At 58.8% G+C, this 18,540-nt stretch overlaps 2 protein-coding genes across 16 annotated transcripts in view; one reads left to right on the top strand and one right to left on the bottom strand.

Annotated features, from left to right (window-relative positions):
* Positions 1–17,934, top strand: part of NDUFAF8 (NADH:ubiquinone oxidoreductase complex assembly factor 8) — a 269,205-nt gene extending 251,271 nt beyond the window's left edge. For 4 of the 9 annotated variants that reach the window (XM_050764118.1, XM_050764120.1, XM_050764119.1 and 1 more), the window contains exons 2-4: positions 15,990–16,103; positions 16,224–16,334; positions 17,635–17,934. In XM_050764118.1, the coding sequence (XP_050620075.1) occupies positions 16,020–16,103; positions 16,224–16,334; positions 17,635–17,664 (225 nt within the window). In that variant the 5' untranslated portion in view covers positions 15,990–16,019 and the 3' untranslated portion in view covers positions 17,665–17,934. Of the gene's footprint in view, positions 1–21; positions 26–15,969; positions 16,104–16,223; positions 16,339–16,418; positions 16,561–17,634 lie in introns of those variants that run through there. The other 5 variants (XM_050764122.1, XM_050764121.1, XM_050764116.1 and 2 more) reach the window with 4 other exon arrangements.
* Positions 2,077–15,756, bottom strand: TEPSIN (TEPSIN adaptor related protein complex 4 accessory protein). Of its 7 annotated transcripts, none has more exons than XM_050764012.1 (13): positions 15,657–15,753; positions 14,074–14,146; positions 13,671–13,762; positions 13,400–13,493; positions 10,428–10,495; positions 10,144–10,222; positions 9,938–10,009; positions 8,836–9,039; positions 8,364–8,538; positions 8,095–8,208; positions 7,915–7,993; positions 4,323–4,457; positions 2,077–3,274 (listed from the first exon to the last, which is right to left on the bottom strand). In XM_050764012.1, exons 1-13 carry the CDS (start codon positions 15,702–15,704, stop codon positions 2,726–2,728), a joined length of 1,782 nt encoding a protein of 593 aa, XP_050619969.1. In that variant the 5' UTR covers positions 15,705–15,753; the 3' UTR covers positions 2,077–2,725. The 7 variants fall into 7 exon arrangements, with proteins under 7 accessions (XP_050619969.1, XP_050619968.1, XP_050619971.1 ...); XM_050764011.1 differs by having other exon boundaries at positions 8,836–9,045; positions 15,657–15,723; XM_050764014.1 differs by lacking the exon at positions 8,836–9,039.
* Positions 17,935–18,540: the final 606 nt, after the last annotated feature.

Below are 18,540 nucleotides of genomic sequence, written 5' to 3'. Positions count from 1 at the left end.
ATTGAGCATGATGTCAGCTGAGGGGTTTTGCAAAAGCCCCTTGCCATGCAAAAGATCTCTTACATTTCTAGCTTGTCAAATTTGGGAGCGTTTTGGGGTCATGAGTGAATGCTGAATTTATTTTGTTTCTTGCTTTTTCTGCATAAAATGAACATGAGGTTTTTCTTTACTATTAGTTAATACGATGGATTGAATTACACTTATTTTCATAGGTTGAAACAGCCTTGCATTCCTGGGATATATTCCACTTAAGAGCGATGTATTACACTTTTCATATATTATTGGATTCATTTTGTTGTTTTCTTGAGGAATTTTGCATCTGTATTCCCAAAGGATATTGATCTCTAGTTTTCTAGACCAAGTGTACACGGAACATCCACCAAGATAAACTATATTCTTGGCCACAAAACAAACTTTAACAAAAGTTTGAAATCCTTAACAAAACTGTGAGGCCAGGCACAGCAGCTCATGCCTGTCATCCTGATACTTTGGGAGGCTGAGGTGGGAGAATTGCAGGAGGCCAGGAGTTGGAGACCAGACCAGTGTGGGCAACACAACGAGAGCCCTGTCTCTACCAAAAAAACACAAAAAACAAAAACAAAAAACCATGTGTGGTGACTGAGGCATGAGGATTGCTTAGGATTGCTTGAACTCAGGAGGTTGAGACTGCAGTGAGCCGTGATTGCACCACTGCACTAGGTGATAGAGCTAGAGTGCAATGGCACAATCATGGCTCACTGCAGCCTTGACCTGTGGAGTTCAAGGAATCCTCCTGCCTCAGCCACCTGGGTAGCGGGACCATGACTGGGTTTTTTTTTTTTTTTTTTTTTTTTTTTTTTTTGTAGAAATGGGGTCTTGCTATGTTGCCTAGGCTTGAAATCTTTAAACAATATAACAGAAATCATACAAAATATGCTCTCTGACTATATCAGAATTAAATCATAACATAATATGCTTTAAAATAAACCATTGGACAAAAAGGAAGTCTCAAGATAAATTTTAAAATGTTTAGAGCTAAATAAAAATTTAAACGTACCAAAATTCACAGGATGCAGCCAAAGTAGTGTTCACAGGAACTATTTATAGCATTACAATGCTCACATTAGAAAATAAAGGTGACGAATAAATAACCTAAGCTTCCACCTTACAAAACTGAAAAAATAGGCCAGGCGCGGTGGCTCACGCCTGTAATCCCAGCACTTTGGGAGGCCAAGGTGGGTGGGTCATGAGGTCAGGAGATCGAGACCATCCTGGCTAACATGGTGAAACCCCATCTCTACTAAAATACAAAAAATTAACCTGGCATGGTGGTGGGCGCCTGTAATCCCTGCTACTTAGGAGGCTGAGGCAGGGGAATCACTTGAACCTGGGAGGCGGAGGTTGCAGTGAGCCGAGATTGTGCCACTGCACTCCAGCCTGGCGACAGAACGAGACTCTGTCTCAAAAAAAAAAAAAAAAAAAAAAGAAACTGAGAAAATAAAAATAAGCCCAAAGCAGAAGAAAGAAAACAATAAAGAACAGAAATTAGTGAACTAGGAAACTGAAAAACAAATTAGTGAAGTAGAAAAAAATAAAACCAAAAGTTCGTTCTTTGAAGAAACTAACATTAATAAACTGCCTGACCAAGAAAAAGGGAAAACAAGTGACCCATATTAGGAATGACAGGAAGAATGTGGTAGTGTGACTACAGCCCCACAGGCATGAATGGAAGAGCGTGATAGTGTGACTACAGGCCCCACAGGCATGAAATGAAGAATAAAGGAATACTACAAAAAACGGAATCACAGATTCAGCAACTGATATAAAATGGACCAATCCCCTGAAGACACAAACTGCTGAAATTAGAAATAGAGAACCCACATAGTCTCTTATTTATTTAAGAAACTGAGTTTCATAGTTTAAAACCTTGCCATTAAGGTTAACTGCAAGAATAGTGCCACTGGGGAGTTCTACCACACGTTTTAGGAATAACGCCCGTCCCTACTTTGAGGTAAGCAGTCCTCTGCGTGTGCCCCTTATTGACGGTATTTTTATTAAAATGCACATACACAAAAGAAGAAAAATAAATGGCCCAGCTTCATGTAAACAGTAGTGTTTATTCAGAAAGCAGAAACCCCAGCGCTCTCGGAAGGTTCTTCTGAGATGGACCAGAGGCTCCAATCAGAGGCTTCGTGTGCGGGAAGCAATTACAGCATGAAGGAGCAGGTGAGAGCCAGGGAAGGGTCACGTGGGGATCTGAAACTTGAAATGGTCAAAGACCAGACGGCACAAGGCAGCCCGGACAAGACACCCTCAGCCCACGTGCACCAAACCCAGCCTCAGCCCCCAGCCCACCCCGAAGGGATGGGGAGGCGGTGGCTTACTGCTCATGACCTCCTGGGGAAGGAGGGAGCTGAGATCAAAATGAAATAAAGAACCTGGTAGTCACTTCCATATTCACACAAGAAACCTCATGTCTGAGGGCAAGACAAGCAGGGGCTGCCCCCTGGGACTCCTGAGATCAACATTTCTGAGGCCCTGCCACCTGCCTATCCCTTGTAGGGATTCAAGTCCAAATAGCCAGAGCCTCTGGCAGAGGAGATGCGGGAAACTGAGGTAGCCCTAGGGTCCTCCTCTCAGGTCAAGTTGCCTGGAGACTGTAGCAGCTACGGTTGAGGCTGCTCAGGCAGCACAGAGCCCCCCGGGCAGCAGCTGAAGCTGAAGGCTCCAGGGCCAGGCCGTCGGGTCAGGCGTTCAGGAACGCGAAAGCTGACGGCTCTGAGCCAGGAGGCTCTTTGACTGCTGTCCTCTGGGACGATGTTTGGGGGGCTTGGGGAGCATCAAGGCAGGACTCTCCTGCAGCAGCCCCGGCGCCCACCAGGCGGGGGCAGGCCACCAGCTCCATACCAGCAAACAAGGAGTCGCGGCTCCACGCACAGTCGCTGGGGCCTCTCTTTGGGCTGTCTGTGCCCCCTAGGACCTGTTCAGGTCCCCACCCCCTGCTTTCTGCCAGTCTGGCCTTGGCCTTGCTGGGGTCTCCGCGGGCTGGAATGGGGGAGGCATCCGGGGGTGGGGTGGGCACAGGGCTGGGCGGCATCCCAGATGAGGGAGCAGGGCTCCGGCATGAGACTGCGGTTGAACTCAGAGGCTGGAGGAAGAGTTGGCTCCCAGCAAGAGGCACAGCATCGGTCAGCAGGTCAGATGGGCCTGGGAGGGCGGCTGTGGGGCCAGGCTCGGCTGAGGTGCCCCGGGCAGGGGACAGCTGCCCACAGGAGGCCTCAAAGTGCCTCAGGATCTGAAAGAGGAAGGAAGGAGGAACCAGGGAGATTCCTATGCAACCCTGGAAATTGTGGGGACCAGGGCCCGCCTCTCCCTAGGGCCTCCTCAGTCCCTCCACTCAGAGGGCAGGGCCAGTTCTGGGCAGGACGCCGGCTGCCAGGAGGGGGCTGGAGCAGTGCACCCAGTTGTCATCCCACTGAGAGCAGCTGCTGGGCTGGTGCTGGCGACAGGGGGCAGGTGTCACACACACACCTCAAATCTTGTTCCTTCACTCACTACTATACCAACGGACACCCTCCCCGTCATAACCCACCAGGCACTGCTAGAGGGAGTGAACACACGTGGCCCGGCACATCTGGGTGTTTCCAACTGTTGGACGCAGGGTTCTTCCAGCATGCCCGTTTTAGAAACCCCACTACGAGGTTCGCCTGCGGTGGTGCAAACCCCAGGCTCACTTGTCGCTCTGACTGAAAGGTGAGCTAGATAAGGACGACTTGGGGATGGGTGACTGAGGTCCTGTGTTTCCAGCAGCCAGGGAGAAAACAGGAAGAAAGAAACTGGGGGTGTCCACAGGCAGAGGGAGGGTGCCAGGGCCTGGTAGCAGAGAGAGGCCTCCCAGTGTGATTCCAGCAGCCTCCAGGCAGTTCGGAGTGTTCAAGTGCACAGAGATCAATGGAACCACTTCTGCCCTCCGGAGCTGAGCATGAGCTGGGCCATGGGTGGCAAACTGCATGTGCAGTCAGGGAGGGCTTCCTGGAAGAGGTGGGTGTGAGCCGAGACACAAGGGCAGGAACATTAAGGCAGAGGAGTTTGGGGGCTTCCAGGAACAGGTAGAGGCCAGTGTCCCGTGAGTGCTGCGGAGTTGGGGTGGAAGGCAGGAAGGGAGTGGGGAGGTGAGGACCCTGACTCACTGCTGCTCCCTCTGCCAGCGGGACGGGGACTCGGGAGGCGGGTCCGGGAAGGGCTGACCAAGCGCCGGGCAGGGACAGGGTGGCCGTGGACTGCAGTGTATGTCCTGCTGTACCCTTGGACCCGTGTGTGTGTGGCACTCTGCAGCTGCCCACCTTGGTGGCCTTGTTGGTCACAGGTCCCGGGCTGCCCATGCTGAGCTCCTGCAGCCGCGGCCGGGTGCGGAGGAGGATGTGCTCCTGGGGAAGGAGGTCGGCGCTCCCCAGGGAGGCAATGGCACACAGGGCCCTCTGCGGACGAAGGGAGGGGACATTAGCACGCATGGGGCAGCAGGTCCATGCCAGGGAGGCCTGTCTGGCCATCTCTCTCCCTATTCTCCCTCCTCCTCAACGACCGGAGTGCCAGGAGGCACCAGGGACAGCTCCACCAGAGCCCTGTCCTCACCGCCTTACACCCCAGTTCCCGGACACCAGAGCCCTGTCCTCACTGCCTTACACCCCAGTTCCCAGACACCAGAGCCCTGTCCTCACTGCCTTACACCCCAGTTCCCGGACACCAGAGCCCTGTCCTCACTGCCTTACACCCCAGTTCCCAGACACCAGAGCCCTGTCCTCACTGCCTTACACCCCAGTTCCCAGACACCAGAGCCCTGTCCTCACTGCCTTACACCCCAGTTCCCAGACACCAGAGCCCTGCCCTCACTGCCTTACACCCCAGTTCCCAGACACCAGAGCCCTGCCCTCACTGCCTTACACCCCAGTTCCCAGACACCAGAGCCCTGCCCTCACTGCCTTACACCCCAGTTCCCAGACACCAGAGCCCTGCCCTCACTGCCTTACACCCCAGTTCCCAGACACCAGAGCCCTGCCCTCACTGCCTTACACCCCAGTTCCCAGACACCAGAGCCCTGTCCTCACTGCCTTACACCCCAGTTCCCAGACACCAGAGCCCTGTCCTCACTGCCTTACACCCCAGTTCCCAGACACCAGAGCCCTGTCCTCACTGCCTTACACCCCAGTTCCCAGACACCAGAGCCCTGTCCTCACTGCCTTACACCCCAGTTCCCAGACACCAGAGCCCTGCCCTCACTGCCTTACACCCCAGTTCCCAGACACCAGAGCCCTGCCCTCACTGCCTTACACCCCAGTTCCCAGACACCAGAGCCCTGCCCTCACTGCCTTACACCCCAGTTCCCAGACACCAGAGCCCTGTCCTCACTGCCTTACACCCCAGTTCCCAGACACCAGAGCCCTGTCCTCACTGCCTTACACCCCAGTTCCCAGACACCAGAGCCCTGTCCTCACTGCCTTATACCCCAGCTCCCAGACACCAGAGCCCTGTCCCTACCGCCTTACACCCCAGTTCCCAGACACCAGAGCCATGTCCTCCCCGGCTCCTGGACACACCCCAGCGAGAAGCACGTGACCTGCTGCCCCGTTCGCCTTACCTTCATTCCTCTGCATGCCCCCGCAACATGCCCACGTGTGTCCACACTTTCATGTGCACGCACACACACATAGGCACATACATACACAACCACACACATGAAGTCATGTACACACGCACACATGCACAGGCACACACAGGCACACACACATGCACAGGCACACACACATGCACAGGCACACACACAGGCACACACACATGCACAGGCACACACACATGCACAGGCACACACACAGGCATACACACAGGCATACACACATGCACAGGCACACACACAGGCATACACACATGCACAGGCACACACACATGCACAGGCATACACACAGGCATACACACATGCACAGGCACACACACAGGCATACACACATGCACAGGCACACACACATGCACAGGCACACACACAGGCATACACACATGCACAGGCACACACACAGGCATACACACAGGCATACACACATGCACAGGCACACACACAGGCACACACACATGCACAGGCACACACACAGGCACACACACATGCATACACACAGGCACACACACATGCACAGGCACACACACATGCACAGGCATACACACATGCACAGGCACACACACATGCACAGGCACACACACATGCACAGGCACACACACAGGCATACACACAGGCACACACACAGGCACACACACAGGCATACACACAGGCATACACACATGCACAGGCGCACACACACAGGCATACACACAGGCACACACACACACAGGCATACACACAGGCACACACACACACACAGGCATACACACAGGCACACACACACAGGCATACACACAGGCACACACACACACAGGCGCGCACACACACACACAGGCACACACACACAGGCATGCACACACACACACACAGGCACGCACACACAGGCACACACACAGGCACACACACACACACAGGCACACACACAGGCACACACACACACAGGCACACACACAGGCACACACACACAGGCACACACACAGGCATACACACAGGCACACACACACAGGCACACACACAGGCACACACACACACAGGCACACACACAGGCACACACACACAGGCACACACACAGGCATACACACAGGCACACACACAGGCACACACACACAGGCACACACACATGCACAGGCACACACACAGGCATACACACAGGCACACACACAGGCACACACACACAGGCACACACACATGCATACACACAGGCACACACACATGCACAGGCACACACACAGGCACACACACAGGCACACACACATGCACAGGCACACACACATGCACAGGCATACACACATGCACAGGCACACACACATGCACAGGCACACACACAGGCATACACACATGCACAGGCACACACACATGCACAGGCACACACACAGGCATACACACAGGCACACACACACACAGGCATACACACAGGCACACACACACACAGGCGCGCACACACACACACAGGCACACACACACAGGCGCACACACACAGGCACACACACACAGGCACACACACAGGCACACACACACACACAGGCACACACACAGGCATACACACAGGCACACACACAGGCACACACACACAGGCACACACACAGGCATACACACAGGCACACACACAGGCACACACACACAGGCACACACACATGCACAGGCACACACACAGGCATACACACATGCACAGGCACACACACAGGCATACACACAGGCACACACACATGCACAGGCACACACAGGCACACACACATGCATACACACAGGCACACACACATGCACAGGCACACACACAGGCACACACACATGCACAGGCACACACACATGCACAGGCATACACACACATGCACAGGCACACACACAGGCATACACACATGCACAGGCGCACACACAGGCATACACACAGGCACACACACATGCACAGGCACACACACATGCACAGGCACACACACAGGCATACACACAGGCACATGCACAGGCGCACACACACAGGCATACACACAGGCATACACACAGGCACACACACACAGGCGCGCACACACACACACAGGCACACACACACACAGGCACACACACAGGCACACACACACACACAGGCACACACACACACAGGCACACACACAGGCACACACACAGGCACACACACAGGCACACACACAGGCACACACACACAGGCACACACACACACAGGCACACACACATGCACAGGCACACACACAGGAATGTTCACACACACACACACACACGGGAACGTCCACACACAGGCATGTGCACACAGGCACGCCCTCCCGCCCGCATGCGCAGCTCACCAGCTGCGTGCACTCACTGGTCCCACGCAGGTGGCAGGTCAGCAGCTGCAGCACAGCCTCACAGTTGAGCAGTCCACACCTGCACAGAGGGGACACCTGGGTGGCGAGTGCGGCCCGTCCCCTCCTCCCTCGCCCAGGGTTGGGGCTGGGGCAGAGCCGGGCGGGTCCAGGCGCACTCACGCTTTGAGGAAGTGCTGTGCCTCCTCGCGGCTCAGGAAGGCGCATGGTCCCCGAGTCACAGTCCTCACCAAGCTCAGCTCCTGCTGACAGTCACTCAGGGCTACCACCTCGACCCTGCCAGGGGGAATGGCCGGGTCAGGGGTGAGTTGGGGCCGTGCCCCCACCCCTGCCTCACCCTGGGGAGAACCTGGAGAGCAGGAGCCACGCTGGGAGGGGGGTGGTGTGGTGGCTCCGAGACCACTCCCGCATACCCAGCAGCTTCCACTCACCTTTCTGCCAGGTCGCCCGGCTCCCGGCTGGCCCCTGAATGGCTGTCGCTGCCAGAATGACTGCCCGAGTCTGAGACCCTGCTCAAGTCACTGTTCTGGGAGGAATTCTGAGAGCTGGGGCTGCTGTCCAGCTCGTCCCAGCCCCCTCCGGCCTGCCCAGGCTGATGCCTCATGGCTGGAGGAAACAGGATGGCCGGTGAGATCCCCAGGGCTTCAGGCCAGCCCCATGCCCACCTCCCGGGGCCCTGGACCAAGGCCTTGGGGACTGAGTCCTGAGCTGAGGATGGGTGGCCGGCCACCTTGGCTCCAGCTTCAGCAAACACCAGCCCCAGTGGGCATCTGCTTCCACCTCGGGTCCCGTCCCCTCCTGCTGTGTGGGAGGCCCTGGGATTTGCCTCCATGGCTGCAAAGCCCCAGCAGTGACAGGAAGGAGTGACCCAGACCCCAAGGGGAGGAGCCCTCGCCTCGATACCTCGGGGACCTGGAATAGCCCCGGGGAGTGGGTTCCCCAGGGTTGGGGGACCGTGGTTGGCTGAAGGCATCGTGGCAGGCTGGTAGGTGTCACCCCGCGGCAGGAGCCTCTGGGTACTGGGACTCTCGGGCCCAGGGCGCATGGCGCTGGCCACCACCTCCGCGGCCTTCTGGATGGTGGAGAGGAAGGCTTCGCCTGCCGAGCCTGCACCTGAGGAGAGGGAGATGGGACGGCCGCCCAGTGCGGCCTCCACCCACGTTCTCTGGGAGCGGGGTGCCCGCATGGGCTCCCTGCTCAGGCTTGGGGAGGTCGGGGTACACGCTGCAGGGAGGGAGGCCTCCGGGTGGACCCCAGGCCCTCTGGAAGCTCCCGGTGGACTCCACTTTGGCATTCCCACGCCCAGTGGCCTAGACACCCAGCTCACAGCAGTTATGCCTCCGTCCCTCTGCTCTGTCCTCTGGGGGTGAGGGTGTCCTAAGGGGCTTGGGCTCGGCCTTGGCTCAGGGAGGTGTGTCCAGGGCTTGGGGAGGGGCCGGCCTTTCCCGTGTGAGCTCCCTGTAGAAGGTGCCCCCACACCAAAGTGTCAGCAGGAGCCCCGGGCTGCGTGCAGGACAGTGTGACACAGCCTAACGGTGAGCAGCGAGACACCACCCGGGGCCTGGCAGCAGGGCACTGCTGGGCCGGGGGCTGGGTCCCAGCTGCAGGCCGTGGTGCCACCTGTGGTTCTTCTGGCGCTAACGAGTAGTTGTCCACTGGCACTGCCCCAGCTTGTAACAGCTCCACACAGGACTGCCCGAGTCACTCACACTACAGCCAGGGGACAGCCCTCAGCCCCTCTCGGAGTGGGACTCCCCCTGCCATGGGGCCCAGCCCTGACTTCTTGCTGGGCCTGGTTTCTCTCGCCTGTCCGTAAAGCAGCCCTGGCCACACCTGCCCCACCCCCACGGCAGCAGTGGGGACAGCCCCAGGAAGGGCTGAGGCCGTGTAGGGGAGGGGATGGGGGGCAGCAGCTACCAGGTGGGGCAGCATGGTCCGGCCCCCACCGCCCTCCTCATTCCTGTACCCTGAGATGCCGGGGCCCATGCAGGCCCTTCCCACTCACCCGTGCGGCCATGTTCCTTGCTGTAGCCGAAACCCTGGAGGGTGCCGTGCGGCCTGGCCTGGGAGCCCATGCCTGCAGAGGGTCCTCTGTCAGCGGCAAGTCGGCCCCCACCGTCGGCCCTGCCCATGGGTGGCACAGACGCCGAGGACACTCAGGGAGGCAGAAACCCGGTGCCGGGACTGGACACAGTCCCCTCGGTCACCTACCTGTGGCAGGCGGGTTCCCCAGAGGCTGGGAGGGAGCCAGTGGCAACACGGTGTCCGAGAACAGGGTGCTCCCCAAGTCCTACATGGGGAGGCGGAGGCCCTCAGCGTCCTCATGCCGGGGCCTCCTGTACTCGCCCTGCCACTCGTATCAGCTGTGTTCTGTCCCCCAGAGGCAGGGGTCCCGGGCAGGGGAACTGCAAACCCCCCAGCTGACATCCTGGCCCCAGTCCTGCCCTCTACAGGAGGAAGGGCACCCCGCAGAGCGACACTGCTCCTGGGCTCACCTGCGCGGCCGCCCGAACCTTCTGGTACAAGCTGTTCCCGTGCAGAGGATCTGGGGGCCCCGCAAAAGCTGCAGAACATAAAAGGCAAGTGGGGGGCAGGGCTGAGCCTGGCACCGCTGCTCCCTGCAGAACATGGTGAACTGGGCCCACTCCAGGGTGGCAAGTTCCTGCCACCCGGGCCCTTCTGTCACGGCCACTGGCACGCCTTCCTCCAGGACCCCGCAGAGGCCACACCAGAGCAGACCCTCAGCTCCCCCCACCCATGCCCCACAGAGGCGAGTCTCTCTCCACGCAACCACCTCGCCTCCCCCAGGGCTGGCAACCCCTGGTGCCTGAGCTGGTGCGGCCTCCCTGCAGCCCACTCTCCCTGCCCCAGGTGCACCAGGGACCCCTCGGAGGCTGCCGGGGCCTGGAGGGAGACACCAGCCTTCTTATCACAGCCTGAAAGCTCCGCCTGGACCCACCCATCCTCAGTCTCAGCCGCCTCGGGCTCCCCTGCCCTGAGAGTTCCTCTCACGGTGAACTGGGACTTCTGTCCTTAAATCTTCCGGCCCCAGAGCCTCCTGAGCCTGCACCTGGAGCCGAGGCATCCTTTCAGGGCTCATGCTGACAGCCGCGCCTCTGAGGACCCTTGGAGAGCCTCAGTCACAGATGAATCCACTCGCCACCCTGGCAGGCTGGCCCTGTGATTCGCAGACGACGCCCCTGGCTGTCCCTGGGCCCAGGGTGGCAGCCGCAAGCTGAGTCAGTGGCTGGATAAACTGACCCCCTGCAGCTGCCATCTTCCCGCAGGAGCCCAGGGCACCCACCTGCCACCTCGCGCTGGCCCTCCTCTGTGACAGAGCAGGAGCATCACCGTCTTGGACAAGCCCCTCATTCTAAAGTTCACCTTAACCAAAAACCGCCTAAATCCAAAAGGCATCAGCCTAATGGCTAAAGTCAGCACAACCATAAACTACAAATAACATCTCCAACCAGAAACACTCCAAACTCCTCCCCGACCAGAGACATGCCAGCCCCAGACAACCCTCCTCCGGCCGGGAAGACGCCAGCTTCGAGAAAACCCACCTCCGGGCTGGAAAGATGTCCCAAGATAACCTGCCGTCCTTCCACCCCGGCCACGAACTTCTCCACACACACGTTCCGAGCTCCTGACGAGCCCTCACCCCAAAACCAACACACGCTTAGTCTGTAAGAGAAGGGGCTTCTGACCACAATCGGCTGGGGGCGCCTCTCAGGTTTTAACTAAAGAAAACCTGTCTTGGGCCGGGCGCGGTGGCTCAAGCCTGTAATCCCAGCACTTTGGGAGGCCGAGGCGGGCGGATCACAAGGTCAGGAGATCGAGACCATCCTGGCGAACACGGTGAAACCCCGTCTCTACTAAAAATACAAAAAACTAGCCGGGCGCGGTGGCGGCGCCTGTAGTCCCAGCTACTCGGGAGGCTGAGGCCGGAGAATGGCGTGAACCCGGGAGGCGGAGCTTGCAGTGAGCTGAGATCCGGCCACTGCACTGCACTCCAGCCTGGGCGACAGAACAAGACTCCGTCTCAAAAAAAAACGAAACAAAACAAAACAGAAAACCTGTCTTTAACTGTCAGCTGCGTTTTGTGTTTCCTTCCTCTTTCTGACGCTCTGCGTGCATGGGGTGGGCCATCCTCACTGCACACCCGCCGCCTGGCGGGGGCGCCCCGTCTCTCATGTGCGCCTGCCTTCCTCACAGGGCTGTCGTGACACCTCCCACATCCTGTGCCCCGCCCAGGGCCAGTGCCCAGGCACGGCAGGCGACAGCCATCGTCCACAACTGCCTCTGCACAGGAGAGACTCTAGTGCCAACAAGAACCCAGGGTCTGAAGAACAGCCTTTCCCAACCTCGGGGCCTGCCATGCCCCATCCCCACACCTGCTGCAGCCCCCACCCCAGGGCATGTCCCCGAGACCACTGAAGCCACAACGTACATGCACCAACCACAGCCACGGGAGTGGCCTGGGAGCCCGGGGCCCTCTGACCCGCTGAATGGTGAGGATAAATGGCTGGTACTGCCTTGGCCCCAAAGCTGTGAGGAGCTCTATTAGAATGGCGAGAGCGCCCTCACACAGCCGTTCCTTCAGGGGCATCTACCGCCTAAGTCATGTGTCACAACTGTCGATGGTGGCCCAGGGCACTGGCCCCTGAGGGACACCTAGAGCTGCATGCCCACTTGTCACAAAGTGGGGCAACACTGGTTTCGACGCCGGTTTTGGGGTGAGCCCAGTGGATGGACACGCTTAGGGTCTCCATAAGCAAGCAGCGGCACGACAGACACTCAGTCTCCCTCCCCAGAATTCCCCTCTCAGGGGCCGGGCTGGGGTCCAGACATGGTGTGCCCAGTGACCACCTGGAGCCCCATGGAAGATCTCAGGCCAAGCCCCCACAAGTCCTCATTAGGCAGAGGCACACGGGACTGCCCCCCAGCCTGTGGGACGGCTCCCCCAGACCCACCTGCTGCCTGGACAGATCGACTGGCCGGGGCCCCGCCTCTCCTGCCTCCCAGTCCCGCCCTCCCATGGCTTCCCTCTGTCTTGGGCTCTGAGGAGCAGCCCTAGAACAAGAACCCACAGCCTGAGGAGGACGTGTGAACAGGCACTGAGTCTGCTACGTGTGGGCACTGGGATGGAGGGGAAGACCCGCGGGGCACACAGAGAAACAAACAATGGCAACCGGGGCAGCAAGCACAGGGACAGACGCAGCTGAAGGCCCAGGGACACACGGGAGGCACGGAGGACCCAGCGGAGGGAGGGGCAGGGCACGTCAGGGGAGGCCGAGTCGGCCAGCTGGGGTGCGGGTGGGCAGCAGGTGGAGAGGCCAGGGATGGGCCAGGATCAGCAACGCGGGGCTTTGACGGGGACCAGGCCCAGGTGAGGGCTCTGACTGAAGTCTTGCTTCTCAAGCCCAGAGGATTTGCCGCCCTCCCGCACTGTCCAAAGCCCCTGTACCTGCGGCTTCCTGGATGAAGGCAGAGTTGCGTTTGAGGATGAGCAGGAAGGAGGAGGAGCCGTGGCCACACAGATACAGCAGGATCTTCAGCACCTGGGGAGTGGGGCGGTCAGCAGCGCTGGGCGGGCCGGACACGGGACGCCCAGGGCAGGGCCCAGGGCACCCAAAGGGCACAGAGCTGCTTGCCACCCTGGGCCGCTCATCTCCTCCTCTAGCCTCACCACCATGGGCCAGGCCTCGGGCCTGACCCTTGACCACCCAGGGGCTCACCTTGAGCTTCCCGTGGCCGGAGCTGCTGTGTAGGCGGCTCAGGAGGTACTCCAGCAGGCACTGGCTGCTGCCCGGAGACTCGTGGGAGATTTCTGTGGCACGCTCGGGTTAGGGAAGGGCGAGATGGTGAAGGCTGCGCCGGGCCGCAGGGAGACCGGGCCCTGGGACCTCCAGTCCATGCTCCCTGGAGGCGCCTCCTGCAGGCTCTGCCGTCAGGAGCGCAGGGCTTCTCAGGTCTCCTGTGCCATCAGTACTGCAGCCTTCAGACCCACCCACGGCTGCTTACAATGATAAAGGAGCTGCGGATCCCCCTAGGGACAGCAGAATCCCCGGGAACCCTTCGCACCACTCTGGGACCCTGCCATCTGTTCTTTCCCCCACACGGTACGTCGAGGAAGGATACTAGCAATCTCTTCAAACAGGTAGCCCGGACATGGGACATCATCATCCGATGTCCCCTTCAGAAGAATCGGGAGCTGAAAGGGAACAAGAGCCCCGCTGTGATGAGGTGCCATCTCCCACAGGGGTGGATCCACACCCCTCCAAAGGGGATGGAAACGGCCCACCGATCGCTGTTGACATGGCCGGAGAGAGGCCTGGGAAGGGGTGAGAACCGTGCTACTGGCCACAGGGAGGCTGCAGCAGGGTCCTCTCTCAACAGTCAGGGATGAACAGCCTTGGAGAAGAGGCAAGTCAGTGGTGGTTCTCCACGGAGGAGCTGTGCCACTTGGGTTACGATGGGACACAGCCCCCAGCCTCCCTGCACTTACCAGCACGTAAGGCTATTTGAAAGTACCTCTCCTGTACCTACCTACTGACTAGCAAAGCCAAACAAGGCCCAGGCAAGCCCTTTTCCACGCAGAGGACTATGAATAGTTCCACCTCCCAAGAGCCCGGATTGGCAGAGTGACAGCCGCTCAGCCTGACTGGCTCCATCGCTCCCCAAGAACCGACCGATGTCGTGTGTTTTATGTTCGCTAACAGCAGATGTACTTATTGGTTTCATGCTGACTTTACTGGCACAAAGATGTAGAGTTTATAGGGATGAAAACTGGTACCACCCATTTTTGCATTATTCAGTTTCAGGACAGAACAGAGTTCAAGAGTATTTAAGAGGACAAGCATGGGACCGACCACGTGAGGTGCTGAAGCCTTTCAGTTGGAAGCGCGGAGATCTAGTGACAACACACGCAAACGTGGACCTGAAGTGTTTCCCGAGGCTGTGGACACACATCACTGACACTATTTGCCCACCAAGCCCTAAGGGGAGCTAGACAGGTTTGCAGGTGACAGCTGACAACGGCAGAACGCGGCACACAACGACTCTGTCCAAACCTTGCACTGAGAGCTTTGACCAACCCTAGCGTGGCTTCTGGCAGCCCAAGGCCGCGCCCTGGGCCCACTCCGCCCCCTCTGAGGTTCAGCCTAGGAAAGCTGAGGGCTGACAAAAGAGGGCAGTTTGCTCAGGACGACACCTGGGAACTGGCCCGGCCTCTCCTTCTCAGAGCGTTTACTAAGAGGGGCTTACAACGGTGTGTCCTTCCCTGTCCCTTCGAAATGTCTGTGTTCTCTGCAACCCAGGGGTGCCTCTCCAGGACCGGAGTCCTCTGAAACGCCACCGTTAGGGAGGACGGCGGGCGGCCAGCCCACCTGGGCGCCGGCAGCACGGACACAGCGGCTCCACGTCCACTGGGTCCGCCGCTCCTTCCCTCCTGTCGGAGCCCACTGAATGCTGGCCGAGGCCTGTTCGTTCCCCCAGGGTCTGGCTGTACCCATCGCCCTTGCGCTCGGTGGGTCCGGCTTGGGAGGCCCCGGGACGGCGCGGCGGGCGGGCAGCTCAGGGGCGTCGGCGCGGGCGAAGGGGCCGGCAGCAGCTACCCGGCGCGGAGACGCAAGGTCAACGGCTCAAGCCCGGGGCGAGTCCGGGGAACGCGGCGCTCGAGAGAAGCCGTGGGGCCGGGGCCTGGGCGGACCGCCCTCACTCACCCGGTGTAGAAAGCTCAGGCGGTCCCGTAGCGGCGGCGCGGCAGCCATGATCCAAGTCCCCTCCCGGTCTGCCCCGCTTCCGCCAGGCCCGGGCTCTCCAGTCACTGCGCGGGTCTGGCTCCGCCGGCCAATCCCTCGCGGCGGGGCGGGCCCTGAGGTTGGCTTCGTAAACAATTTGAGCCTAGGCCAATCCGAAGTCCCAGGGCACAGACAGACTAGGACAAGAGCCAATTGCAGGGGCTCTGGCCAATTAAGAAGCGCAGGAAAGGTTATGGGCGGAAGCGCCGACCTATCAAGCTGTTTGACACCGGAAGAGGATGGACCTAAGATGACGGCGCCCAGGGGCTCTGGGAACAGCCACTCATGTCTGTGAACGGAGCTGTGTGGGGCCGCGTGCGAAGCCGCCTCCGCGCCTTCCCCGAGCGGCTGGCCGCCTGCGGGGCCGAGGTGAGGAGCCGCGGGCAGGCCAGTGCTGCTGGACAGGAGGAGCAGCGCGGGGAGGTGACTGGGAGGGAGGGCGGTGACGGGATCAAGGGACCCCATGACCCGCGCCCATCCCCTCCGCAGGCCGCGGCGTACGGCAGGTGCGTGCAGGCCTCCACGGCCCCAGGCGGCAGCCTAAGCAAGGACCTCTGCGCGCGGGAGTTCGAGGCCCTGCGGAGCTGCTTCGCCGCCGCGGTAGGTGGGCGCGGGCCCCTCCTAGCCCTTCCCCTCCAAGATCCAGGGGGCCCCAGCTTTCCTTTGCTTTCCCGTTGGTTCAAGGTTTGAGCGCCTGCCGCGTGCTTTAGACGCCGGCTGACCAAACCACCGAGCCACGGACGAGCCCGCGAAACCTCGGCCGTCCCGGGTTTGTTCCTGCGTGTTTGTAAACCGGGACTGGCACCAACCTCAGAAAGGATGGGAAAGGTGTGCACTAAAGCGCCTGGTAAAACGCGTAAGCTTTCGTGTTAGCACTGCCGCCGAGGGGTGTCAGGCCAGGATCGACCCAACACAGGACTCCCAGAAAGTGCCCAGCGCCTTCCGGGTCTTCATCTCCGTTCACTTGCAGCCCGCCCCGTGCAGCTGCAGTGGTGGATTCCTTCAGCACCTGTCCTGCCGGGCACCCCCAGCCACCCTCACAACTGGCACGATAGGGCTTCTTGCCCGTGGGGGCTTTAAGTCATTCTGAGGCTGGTTCCCTAAGTGTCAGCCTCTCTGGGTACCACCTCAGTGTATCTGCGGTAGGCCGTGATGCCAGTGCTGACTCTTGTTTACTGGGAGCTATTAATCCGCAGATTTGGACCAGAGAAAGGGTAGTTGAACAAGAGCTCCATGGCCTTCATAGCTACCCGGCCCTAGCAGCCTTGGATCCAGGGGTGGGTAACTCATCAGAAGTTGCACTTTTTGCCGGGTATGGTGGCGCATGCCTGTAATCCTACCACTTTGGGAGGCTGAGGCGGGTGAATTGCTTCAGCCTAGAAGTTTGAGACCAGCCTGGGCAACATACGGAGACCCTGTCTCTACAAAAAAAAAAAAAAAAATTAGCCGGGCCTGGTGATGTAGTCCCAGCTACTTGGGAGGCTGAGGTGGAAGATCACTTGAACCTGGGAGGTGAAGGTTGTAGTGAGCCGAGATTGCGCCACCGTACTCCAACCTGGGCGACAAAGCGAGACTGCATCTCAAAAAAAAAAAAAACTTGGGGGGCTCCTGCTTTCCCTTTATGAGAGCTTGGGTCCCAGTGTGGCATCTGGTGGGGGCTCAGAGGAGGGTGCAGCAGTGAGTTCCATGACAGTGTCATGAGGCCCTTGTCCCATGGACAAGTGACACAGAGAACTGGCCCATGGGGCCCAGGCTCCAACCAGTCGAGCCCCCACCACATGCCAGCACCACGTTCTCTGTAAGGTATTTGCGTAGAATACGACATTTAGTGTGGTAGCTTTCTTTTGAGCCATATCTAACTTGGAAGCAAGCCATTCAGACAAAACACTTTATCTTGCAGGCCAAGAAGACGCTGGAGCGAGGCTGTTAGGAGGGACTCTGAGCTTCACACCTGACTGCTGCCGTGGGTGCGGTGCCCTCGTCCTCATGGCCCCTGGTGGCACACATTGAATGCCTAGGGCAGAAAGGAAGTGGGAATGGCGAAGATGTGACGTTCCTGGGTGTTAGATCCTGTATTTCTTCTTCTTAACAAGTTGAGGCGTGGGTAGAGCAGGAATTGGTTTTCCAGTGTTGTGTCTGTAAATCTGAGTTCGAATAAGATATAATGGAAGCCACGGTAAAGACTCCATTAAGTCCTGCAGCCTGGGGCTTACTGTGTGCAGACTGTGACATGTGGGTCTTGGCCTCTCCGAGGTGGAATGGGGCCCAAAGCCTTTCCCCCAAAACTGGAAGGGCTGGGACTTGGGGACACCCTGCCTCAAGGTCCCCATTTTAAAACATTCTCGGCCAGGTGCGGTGACTCAAGCCTGTAATCCCAGCATTTTGGGAGGCCGAGACGGGCAGATCACAAGGTCAGGAGATCGAGACCATCCTGGCTAACACGGTGAAACCCCGTCTCTACTAAAAAAATACAAAAAACTAGCCGGGCGAGATGGTGGGCGCCTGTAGTCCCAGCTACTCGGGAGGCTGAGGCAGGAGAATGGCGTGAACCCGGGAAGCGGAGCTTGCAGTGAGCCGAGATCGCGCCACTGCACTCCAGCCTGGGCGACAGAGTGAGACTCCGTCTCAAAAAAAAAAAAAAAACATTCTCACTAAGGTATTTAATGTGAATCTGGTGAAGCCTGCAGATCTCGCTGTGGGTATACAGCACACACCAAAGACAAGGACGTCAGCACCACAAGGGGACATTCCATGGGGCAGGGTCCTCGCAGGTGGCTTTCCTGGACATGGGGCAGGGCGGGGGCTC

The sequence above is a fragment of the Macaca thibetana genome, chromosome 16, assembly GCF_024542745.1.
Source record: "Macaca thibetana thibetana isolate TM-01 chromosome 16, ASM2454274v1, whole genome shotgun sequence".
In the NCBI taxonomy this organism is placed as follows: Eukaryota; Metazoa; Chordata; class Mammalia; order Primates; family Cercopithecidae; genus Macaca; species Macaca thibetana.
Note: the sequence above shows the minus strand (reverse complement) of the source record. Positions and strands in the feature narration are given on the sequence as shown.

What these genes read in the sequence shown, in the direction of transcription:
- TEPSIN (XM_050764009.1), bottom strand. Translation starts at nt 15,704, where the DNA reads ATGGCTGCCGCGCCGCCGCTACGGGACCGCCTGAGCTTTCTACACCGG. An exon ending in CCGGCCACGGGAAGCTCAAG is followed by an intron (nt 13,494 to 13,670) that starts GTGAGCCCCTGG and finishes CCCACTCCCCAG; the next exon opens with GTGCTGAAGATCCTGCTGTA. An exon ending in AGGTTCGGGCGGCCGCGCAG is followed by an intron (nt 10,223 to 10,427) that starts GTGAGCCCAGGA and finishes CTCCCCATGTAG; the next exon opens with GACTTGGGGAGCACCCTGTT.